An 11,107-nucleotide genomic window follows, 5' to 3' on the forward strand; every position below is an offset into this window, starting at 1 on the left:
AGACAGGATGCTGGACTAGATGGACCACTGGTCTGATCCAGCAGGGCTCTTCTGATGTTCTTATGAAGGCTTCGACCTCTATGTCTTGTTGCTGGCCCTCTGGAGGAAGTGGTTGGCCTCTATGTGAGACAGGATGCTGGACTAGATGGAGCACTGGTCTGATCCAGCAGGGCTCTTCTGATGTTCTTAGCAGGGGAAGGCCTCAGCCTCTGTGCCCTGTTGTTCGCCCTCCAGAGGAACTGGTTGGCCAATGTGTGAGACAGGAGGCTGGACTAGATGGACTTTTGGCCTGATCCAGCAGGCCCCTTCTTATGTCCTTACAAATATTTCAAAAAAATAAAATGAATGCCCTTTGCTCTCTCAACAGGCCCGGTGACGACTCCCACATGCCGCTTCTGGACTTTCCCCCATTCTCATTGGCTGCTGCTGTTTCTTTTCCCCCCATCAGGTGGTCTTCTGCATGGACCGTGCATTAGAGTTTGCCCCTGCCTGCCACCGGTTCAAAATCCTCAAAGCAGAATGCTTAGCGTTACTAGGTCGCTATCCTGAAGCACAGTCAGTTGCAAGGTAGGCGGAGCGACCGGTAGAAAGCAGACATGTACTTTGGGGGGGGGCTCTCTCTCTCTCTCTGCGTCGTCAATGTCTTTGGCTAGTGCTGAGCAGATGAGCAAGATCTGTGTCTTAATTCTTTTTGCTTGACGTTTCCATGCCAGCAACACCTCTGTTGTTTGTAGAACCACTTCTGCTCTTGGCTTTCCAGGGTCGAAGGTTTCTTCGTCCTTTCTGACCTGCAGTGACAATGCCCCACCTGGTCTCTTTGGCCATTTGCTGTCAACAAACAATTGGCCCATGTAATTTGCAGGCTCTGACAACGATTGGCTGAGCTGCCATGTTGTCAGAGAATGACAGAGCAGACAGAACCATCTCTGGCTGGCCAAGCTGCTTCAGTGCTGCAGAAGGGTGATGCAAATGTAAGGTTTAGCCAAGAGGCAGGAGGAGGAGACATCTGAGAAAGCAGGAGCCGGAGGCCTAGGAAAGTCTTGCCACACTCTCAAGAGAAATTGGGAGGGGGGGTTTAGAAAGAGAATGATGGGAAAGAGAGTTGTCCAGAAGAATGAGGGGAACAGAAGGCCCGTGGGAGGCAAGGCTAAGCTGTGGAGTCCTGTGAGCAAAATTTCTACCGTGTGAGCTACCGGCATTAAAGTTGCGAGCAGGTGATTTGGCTACTGCTTAAATAAGTTTGCTCTGGAGCCGTCCTTCCTGAGCGAAAGCAAAAAAATGCGTGAGCCGGAGGGTAAAAAACTGAGCTAGCTCGCACTGACTCAGCTTAGAGGGAACACTGGTGGGCGGAGACCGAGAGGGGACGGGAAAGGGGGGGTGGCAAGCCGGGAGGGCTTTTTCATGGCCACAGGCTACTGAGCTGAGACACTGCCTGTGAATGTGTAGCAGACGCCATTCTATTTGGCTGCTAAGATCTCAGGCATGCCTGGGTGGCCCCTGCCAACCCCCATCTCCGGCAGGGATGTGACTCACCCCCCCCCTTTGCCCTCCCCCCGTTCTTTGATTCCCCTCTCGCCTCCACCCTCTGTGTTTTCAGTGACATCTTACGAATAGACGCCACAAACGCCGACGCCCTCTACGTCCGAGGGCTCTGCCTTTACTACGAGGACTGCATCGAGAAGGCCGTGCAGTTCTTTGTCCAGGCGCTGAGGATGGCCCCAGACCACGACAAGGCCTGCATTGCTTGCCGTGTAAGTACCAAGCGTAGTTAACAGACTCAACGGTTACAAAGTGCCAAAAAGCTGAAGGACATGTCATAGAGAATGATGTGTACAAAGCAGCTACAATGAAAAAGTACAAAATGTAAGCAATGGAGAACTGGCCTGTGCTACAATGTCTAAACAATGGAGAACTACTAAATAATTCAACGTTGTGTTGATAACGTCTCAAGGTTCATCCTTCATCAGGGTGGTTCCCTTTAAGCTGCTGTGGTTTTCAGACTCATACTGACATGCATCGGGAACAGTAACAATTCAATACAAAATTGGACGCCAATCTCCAACATGTAGTCAGCTTCAATAGCTTCAGATTTGCAGCGGGACCGGCCCACGGGATTTGCCATGGAGGCACTGCATTTGCACAGGCAAAGAGCACTCGCTTGGGTGGGGGGGGGGGTTCCAGGACCAAGGAACCACCAGGACCAAGGACTCACATTGTTCAGGGATAGTCACTGAGTGCAGACATTCTGCTTCCTGTCTGGCGACATGTGACATCATGAGGAAGGGGTTGCGAAGGTCCGACTGCAGCCTTGTTTGTTCGTCATGCTAAAAAAAAAAAAGATTTAACGTTCTGCATCCAGGCAGCTGGAATCCCACGACGCAAAAAAGTTGGGCAGGGGAGGGAGTTTCCGCTGCAATTGCCTCACACGTTGCCTTCTCTTCCAGAATGCCAAAGCACTGAAAGCGAAGAAGGACGACGGCAACAAGGCTTTCAAGGAAGGGAATTACCAGCTAGCTTTTGACCTTTATACAGAGGCCCTGGCGATAGATCCAAACAACAGGAAAACCAACGCCAAACTCTACTGCAACCGGGGGACGGTTAACTCCAAAGTAAGGGCGGTTCAGAGTGAGATTTGTTTACTTCAAGCAATTTCTGTCCCGCCTCTCTCCACAAGGCAGCTAATAGAGAACCGTTTGGGTGACCTTGGGTCAGTCACAGTTCTCTCAGAGCTGGTTTCTCATTAGCAGTATGAGTCCGGTGGCCCCTTTAAGACCAATAAAATTTGGTGTACTGGTTAAATTTGCGGACTCTAATCTGGGAGAACTGGGTTTGATTCCCCAGTCCTCCACTTGCACCTGGCTGGATGGCCTTGGGCAAGCCATAGCTCTGATAAGAACTGTTCTTGAAAAAGGGCAGTTTCTGTCAAGAGCTCTCTGAGCCCCACCTCCCTCACAGGGGGGGTCTGTTGTGGGGAGGGGGAGGGGAAGGAGTTTGTAAGCCGCTCTGAGACACCTTCGGGTAGTGAAGGGCGGGGTATAAAATCAATCTCTTCTTCTTCTTAAAGATTTCCATCCCTCACAGTTTTGGCAATCGGGAGGCAAAGGAGGGGAGGAAGTCCCCCAGTACCCTGGAGTGAAAAAAGGACTGAAGAATTTTTGCCTCACCTGGTTTTTAAAAGCCACAGGGGAGGGTGCCCTCTCGGTTTTGGAGCCCATTTCAAAAGGTCTCGGGGGGGGGGAGCCTGCCCCAAGTCTCCACGTGAGTGGTCAAGTCTTACAAGGCCCGCAGCCCTTGGACCGTGGAGTGTTTCGGAAACTATGGGTGTGGAAAATAAGCAGGATTGGCGTGTGAATAGAACACAGTTCCCCTGCCTGAGAATGTGCATGCAGGGGAGTAATAATCATTCCAATACTTTATAATAAGCAATTAATATAGCATTTTTCTGACTGTGTATCTGAGGAATGACCACAGGAATAAACAGCTTTCAAAGGGATTTAGATAGATTCATGGAACATAACTCTTATCAGTGGCTACTAGCCATGGTGGCTGAGGGGAACCTCCACATTCAGAGGCACTAAGCCTCTGAATCCAAGAGCCAGGAGGCAACATCAGGGGAAGGCCAAGGCCTGTGTGCCCTGTTGTTGGCCCTCTGGAGGAACTGGTTGGCCTCTATGTGAGACAGGAAGCTGGACTAGATGGACCACTGGTCTGATCCAGCAGGGCTCTTAGGTTCTTATCAGGAGAAGGCTTCAGTCTCTATGCTCTGTTGTTGGCCCTCCAGAGGAACTGGCTGGCCCCTGTGTGAGACAGGATGCTGGACTAGATGGACCACTGGTCTGATCCAGCAGGGATCTTCTGATGTTGTTATCAGGGAAAGGGCTGGGCCTCTCTGCCCTGTTGTTGGCCCTCCGGAGGAACTGGTTGGCCACTGTGTGAGACAGGAGGCTGGACTTATGAAAGCTCTTCCCCTGCCACAAATTTTGTTCATCTTTAAGGGTCCTACTGGACTCTTGCTGTTCTGCACTGCTAAAAAAAGCCTCTGAACTGAATGCATTTGAGTGAGTTTATAGAAGGTGTTTGTTGAGGAACCAGTCGCTTCGGGGTTCTCTTAAACTGTAGAATGTGTTTCTTACACCCATTGATGTGTACACTTTCACGGGAGCTGTGTGCATTGTTGAAGTTCTGTATGGAAACCTGATTATATCTCAGAGGTCCATTGGAACAGGCTAAGTTAATCAGCTGTCCATCAGCAACTTCATTGTTCAAGGGTTCTGTTGAACCTCTGCCCGATTTTTGCTCCGCTTCAGTCTTATACATTTACCAGGCCCGTAGGTACCATGGGGCCTCCCAGCCCCCCCACCCCCGACTTCTTCCTAAGGCTCCACAACTTTTTGGTAGAAGCGGGGGGGAAGCCACGTGGGCCTGCACCTCAAGCCACAAATTTGGGATGCAGGAACAGGTGGGGCCTCCCCCCACTTCTCCCGCAAAGCATTTAAAGGGACCCTTTAAATGCTTTGGGGGAGAAGCGGGGGTTGCACATGGATTTCAGTGCCCCCCCCCGACTTTTTAAGAAGAAGAATAGATTGGATCTATACCCCCGCCCTCCACTACCCAAAGGAGTCTCAGAGCAGTTTACAAACTCCTTTCCCCCCCCCTCCCCACAACAGACACCCTGTGAGGGAGGTGGGGCTGAGAGAGCTCTTGACAGAAACTGCTCTTTTTCAAGGACAGCTCTTATCAGAACTATGGCTTGCCCAAGGTCATCCAGCAGATGCAAGTGGAGGAGTGGGGAATCAAACCCGGTTCTCCCAGATTAGAGTCCGTGCACTCAACCATGACACCACACTGGCCCCCCAAATAAAAAACTCCTGGCTACAGGCCTGGCACTTAACCTGCCTCTTCAGCACGTCATCCTTTATCTCTGTGATCTAAATATTTTTGGCCCGTTCCGTCACTCTGTCGTTTGATCCTCAGTGTACTGCAGTTTCTTGATCAGTTCGCTATCGCTGGCAATGCACTCTTCACCTTTGGCGTAAAAAGCATTTTCTTGAAGTGCTGTTATTTTGAGCTTTGGCACCTCATAACCTCCCAAAACTGCAGGGAACCACCGGTGGCTTCTAAAGAATAGAATGGGAAATTTAAAAAATATATATGTATCAACGGTCTTTGTTACTCTCCTGGAAAAGGCAAAGTAGGATCCTGTTGTGTCCTTTCTGTGCCACTTAATGTGTCTTGTGAACATTTATGCTATACGCTTCAGTTCTTTCTGGGGGTTCCAGACTTCCAGTATCTGAATGCGCTGGTCACTGAATTTCCCGTTTTGTTGATTGTACTAGTTCACTGAGAGCCAATTTGGTGTAGTGGTTAAGTGCGCGGACTCTAATCTGGGAGAACCGGGTTTGATTCCCCACTCCTCCACTCACAGTTGCTGGATGACCTTGGGCAAGCCGTAGTTCTGATAAGAGCTGTTCTTGAAAAAGAGCAGTTTCTGTCAAGAGCTCTCTCAGCCCCACCCACCTCGCAGGGTGTCTGTTGTGGGGAGGGGGAGGGAAAGGAGATTGTAAGCCGCTCTGAGACACCTTTGGGTAGTGAAGGACAGGGTAGAAATCCAATCTCTTCTTCTTCTTCTTCACTGTGTAATCCCACCTTCAGTCCCTGTGCGAAAGATGGACTATAAACAATGTATATAAATATCTACAGGAGATCCAAGATTGCAGATCTGTTGCCTTCCGCCCTTAGAGACCAAAATGAAAATGAACAGGCAGACAGCCACCAAGTGGTTCCCTTCCTAACCTCCGAACTTGCCTTACAGCTTAGGAAACTGGACGAAGCGATAGAAGACTGCACAAACGCCATCCGACTGGACGACACGTACATCAAGGCCTACCTGAGGAGAGCACAGTGGTGAGCAGGGGGGCCCAGCAAGCGGGGGACACGGCACGGGGATAACGTTGCGTGCGCAGCAGTGCCGAATGTCCCAGGTTCCCTCCCTGCTGTCTCCAGCTGACAGTTGTCAGGTAGCCGTGTTGGGAAAGACCCCTTGCCTAAGACATTGGGGAGGCGGTAGGGGGCTCAAATGACCGATGATCTGACTTGGTACAAGGCATCTTTACGTGTTCAGAGAACATAAGAACATAAGAGAAGCCAATGTTGGATCAGGCCAATGGCCCATCCAGTCCAACACTCTGTGTCACACAGTGACCAAAAATACCAGGTGCCATCAGGAGGTCCAGCAGTGGGGCCAGGACACTAGGAGCCCTCCCACTGTTGCCCCCCCCCGAGCACCAAGAAGACAGCATCACCTGCCCCAGCCTGTGAGTTCCTAGCTGTACCTTGTGGCTAATAGCCACTGATGGACCTCTGCTACATATGTTTATCCAGTTCCCTCTTGAAGCCGTCCATGCTTGTAGCCGCCGCCACTTCCTGTGGCAGTGAACTCCACGTGTTCATCACTCTTTGGGTGAAGAAGGACTTCCTTTTATCCGTTCTAACCTGTTCAGAGGAAGGGTGGTGGGGCAGCTGTGCATTTCTGGCACGTGGTGCTTTGAGACCTGCCAGGGTCTACAAAACTGATGGGGTTGGGATCAGTCACGTAGAGTCGTGTCCAAAGGTTTGCTGCCATCCTTTTCTCACTGTTCCGCCTCCCCGGGCATTTGATTCCTCGTTTCTAAGCCCTGATTGTTTTTATTTTATCTACTTCATTATGTTTTTATCCCAGGCTTTGACAAATATTCCTAAGGACTAGTCCAGAAATGTAGAAGCCAGGGTCATTTTTCAGCTGTCCCGGTTTTGTGTTTTAATTACTTTTTTTTTTAAGTTGTTGCTACTGTCTCTTCACAGTTCCATGAGAACAATGTTTGAGTCCAGCCGCACCTTTAAGACCAACAGAGTTTAATTCCAGGTCTAAGCTTTCACGTGCACGCACAAAACTTTGTTCTGTTGTTTCAGACTAACATGGCTACCCACCTGAATCTGTTCACAGTTTCATGTAATTTTATCAGAGAGAAGTATGCATGCGCACGAAAGCATAATGAAACTTGGTTGGTCTTAAAGGTGCCGCAGGACTCAAACTTTGTTCCGATGGAAGTGTTGTAGTATATAAGCAGAGGGTTATCTGGTTATCACCACGACAAAAAGCTAGCCTCTAGCCCCAGCCTAGCTTCTCCCCAATTCCTGATCATTCCCTTATTGCTTTAAGAAGCTCTGCTTCTTGAAGCTGGCATAGAAAGCAAATGATTAAGGCTCACCGGCCACCAAAAGGAGCGATATCTGTCTCTTAGGCAGTCAGGTGGTCGAGAACTGGGAACTCATCCTGACCTGGTTCGCCCAGGCAAGCACGATCTTGTCTGATCTCGGAAGCTAAGCAGGGCCGACCCTGGCAAGTCCTTGGAGGGGAGACCTCCTTGGAAGACCAGGGCTGGGATGCAGAGGCAGGCAGTATCAAAGCCACCTCTCTGAAATGTCCAAGCCCCACTAGGGGCCACCAGAAGTCAACCATGACTTCCAGGCCCACACACACACACACACACACACACACACACACACAAACCAAGAAAAAAAAAAGAATTGGGAACGCAGCAGCAGGACTCTTATGGTGGAAGTTGATAGTTTTGCCTTCTGTACCCGAGTCAAATTCCTCCCCCCGCCCCGGTCTCTTGGCCACCCCCTTCCCTCCCCAGTGCAGTCTGTTGAAGTGTGAAAACTCTGCTTCCCTTTCTTAGTTACATGGACACGGAGCAATTTGAAGAGGCCGTAAGGGATTATGAAAAGGTTTACCAGACAGAGAAGACAAAAGGTAAAACGGAGTGCCGGGGCACTGTCTGGACAGGTATTTTTTTAAAATATGGTTTTACACGTATGTCGCTGTCAGTGTTCCCTCTAAGCTGAGTTAGTGTGAGCTAGCTCACAGGTTTTTAGCCTCCAGCTCACACATTCTGGCCTTCGCTCAGGAAGGAGGGCCCCAGAGCGAACAAATTTATGCAGCAGCCAAATCGCCCGCTCACAACTTTAATGCCAGGAGCTCACAAAGTAGAATTTTTGCTCACCAGACCCCACAGCCTAGATCAGGGGTGGCCAAACCTGCTCCACTTAAGAGCCACATAGAATAAATGTCAGATGTTTGAGAGCCGCAATGTGAACAGATATTACATGTTTTTATTTTAAAAGACGCATATTTGCTTATTGTTAACATTACATGAGACTGCCAAAAACAAAAGGGGTCAAAACAAATATTGATCATGATATTTATCTGTCCAGTTATATTTATTTATTTGCTAAAGGTATTTATTTGTCTAAGAGAGAGAGAGTGAGAAATAGAGGTAGAAAGAAAGAATGAAAGAGGTGGAAAGAGAGGGGGAGAGAGAGAAACAATGAAAGCAAATAGATGGGAGGGAGGGGAAAGGAAGGAAGAGAAGGGAGGGAGGGAGAAAAAGCGTGCCTCCTCTTTGCTTCCCCAGCTACCCTGCCGGGAGCCACACAAAATGTGTGAAAGAGCCACACGTGGCTCCCGAGCCGCAGTTTGGCCATCCCTGGCTTAAGAAGAAGAAGAAGAGATTGGATTTCTACCCCGCCCTTCACTACCCAAAGGAGTCTCAGAGCGGCTTTCGAAATTCTTTCCCTTCTCCTCTCCACAACAGACACCCTGTGAGGCAGGTGGGGTTGAGAGAGCTCTTGACAGAATCTTTTTCAAGAACAGCTCTTGTCAGAACTGTGGCTTGCCCAAGGTCATCCAGCAGGTGCAAGCAAAGGAGAGGGGAATCAAACCTGGTTCTCCCAGATTAGAGTCCGCGCACTTCACCACGACACCAAACTGGCTTAGAGGGAGCATTGGTCACTGTTTGTCTTTTGCTTGTATTCAGGCCTTCTTTTTATACTTCATCCCTTAATCCGGAGCTGTATATATTTTCTGCTGTCAAGTTGCAGCTGACTTATGGTGACCCCGGAGGGTTTTCAAGGCAAGAGACGTTCAGAGGCGGTTTGCTGTTGCCGGCCTCTGTGTGGTGACCCTGGGCTTCCTGGGTGGGCCCCCATCCAAACACTAGCCGGGGCCGATGGGCTAACCTGGGCTGTCCAGGTCAGGTCTTCAGCACAGTCTAAATATTCATCATTTAAGAGCATGTTTCTGGTCTCCTCTGGGGCAGACTAACCCTTAAGCAGACTAAGCACCTGCTTAAGGCACCAGGGCCAAAGGGGGCACCACAAAGTTGGGGAAAGGATGAAAAGCTTAGTTTGTACAGCACATTGTGTTTTCCTAGGAATACATTTTTGTTTTGCTGCAACCTGTGTTGTATATCTGGTCAGACAGGTAATCAACAACAACTAAAATGGACGGGGTCAGTGTGGGAAGGAGGGGGGCACCAAGATGGGTCAGTGCTGAGGGCACCAGTGCGCCTTCATCCGCCCCTGGGTCTCCTGAACTGATTGAGAAATCAGACTTCTTGCAGACTTCTTGGTTTAAATGAGTCTTGATGTTCTGATAGACTGGGAGCATTTGAGATTTCCTTGAGCTCTCGCTCTTCCTTTTATACGCACAGGCACGTGTGGATTCTGAATTCCCAATATGCTCACGATTTCAGCTCCAGTATTTTTTTTAGCTTATTATCTGCCTAAGCTCCTGTTACTATTTCAGCTGTATGTTTTGGGTTTGTAAAGGAAACTATGTTGAGAGCAAGATTATCCACGAGACATGTTGTTTGCTCTGCATATGGGTTCTGATTATGTGTGATTGTATTTTAGTAAAAGCCAGTTTGGCGTAGTAGTTAAGAGCACGGACTCTAATCTGGGAGAACCGGGTTTGATTCCCCACTGTTCCACATGCAGCTGCTGGCGTGACCTTGGGTCAATCACAGTTCTCTCAGAGCTGTTCTCTGAAGGGCAGTTCTCGAGAGCGCGCTCTCAGCCCCACCTACCTCACAGGGTGTCTGTGGTGGGGAGGGGAAGAGGAAGGGAATGTAAACCGTTCTGGGACTCCTTTGGGTAGTGAAGGGCGGGGCATAAACCCAATCTCCTCTTCTTCTTTTTCTTCTTAAAAAGGGGTGGGGTGTATTAACTTTTCCTTTCTGTTGCAATTAAAACTACTTTTTTGATGTTCTTTCCCCTGTGCGATATTCCAGAACACAAGCAGCTCCTCAAGAATGCTCAACTGGAACTAAAGAAAAGCAAAAGGAAAGACTATTACAAGATCCTGGGGGTGGATAAGAGTGCCTCTGAAGATGAGATCAAAAAGGCATATCGGAAGCGGGCTCTGATGCATCACCCAGGTACAGAAGTGCCTGGTTCCCAAACTGTAAGAAGGAATGTGCCACAAAAAGGGCTGATAAATACTGAATGTTTTTCTCTCTCAGACCTGAACCTACCTCATAGGGCTACTGGGAGGATAAAAATGAAGAAGAGGAGAGTTTTTCCAAAACAAGGCCTGTAAAGCGTTCTTGAAAGAACTTAGTCCACCCATATATACACACGCAATACTAATTTTACAGACCTCTGAAGAAGACTCTTTAGTTGAAATGTATTTGGTCTACATTTTTTTAATCTAAATATTCCCTTACTTTGGTTTGCATAATATTGTATTGCTGTATGCTTTTGTATAAAACTTTATTTCATTTTCTCAAAATAAATATAGCAAGATGGGACAATGCAATATAATACAATAACAAAAGATACATCAATAATTAATAAGTTTACAATACATAGATGTAAATCTAGATATAAATGTTAAGCCGTGAGTAGACCATATTTACGCTGTCTTCCTTTTTTCCATTTTAATCCGGATATTAAAGATACCAAAACGGCTTTCAAAATTACCACAAACATAGATTATTAATTACATCAGGGCTATCTGCTTGTTTTGTCAAATATTCCATAACTGGGGAACCAGATTGATAACAAAAGTTAGATGAAGAAGTTTGGGAGATGCTTTTTAACTTACATGTGTCTTGGGAGATGCTTTTTTTACTAGGATTATGTAATGTTCTTGCCATAGATTCTTATCCTTTTTGGTTTACCTTTTGGTGTGTCGGTTGCCGGCTTATCTTCGCTTCTTTGGTTTGAGCGTGTCTTCTCTTTCGCGCCCCAGCTGAGTGCTCTCACGCTTTCTCTCCCCCCCCCC

The 11,107-nt window shown here is 48.4% G+C and overlaps 1 protein-coding gene across 1 annotated transcript in view; it reads left to right on the top strand.

Moving 5' to 3' along the window:
- DNAJC7 (DnaJ heat shock protein family (Hsp40) member C7) overlaps positions 1–11,107 on the top strand; it is a 52,679-nt gene that overhangs the window by 40,205 nt on the left and 1,367 nt on the right. The window contains exons 6-11 of the mRNA XM_015418130.1: positions 449–567; positions 1,598–1,751; positions 2,445–2,609; positions 5,813–5,904; positions 7,722–7,795; positions 10,113–10,259. Coding sequence (XP_015273616.1) covers positions 449–567; positions 1,598–1,751; positions 2,445–2,609; positions 5,813–5,904; positions 7,722–7,795; positions 10,113–10,259 — 751 coding nt within the window. The remainder of the gene's footprint in view (positions 1–448; positions 568–1,597; positions 1,752–2,444; positions 2,610–5,812; positions 5,905–7,721; positions 7,796–10,112; positions 10,260–11,107) is intronic.

The sequence above is a fragment of the Gekko japonicus genome, unplaced genomic scaffold (genome assembly GCF_001447785.1).
Source record: "Gekko japonicus isolate JY-2015 unplaced genomic scaffold, Gekko_japonicus_V1.1 scaffold1666, whole genome shotgun sequence".
Taxonomy (NCBI): domain Eukaryota; kingdom Metazoa; phylum Chordata; class Lepidosauria; order Squamata; family Gekkonidae; genus Gekko; species Gekko japonicus.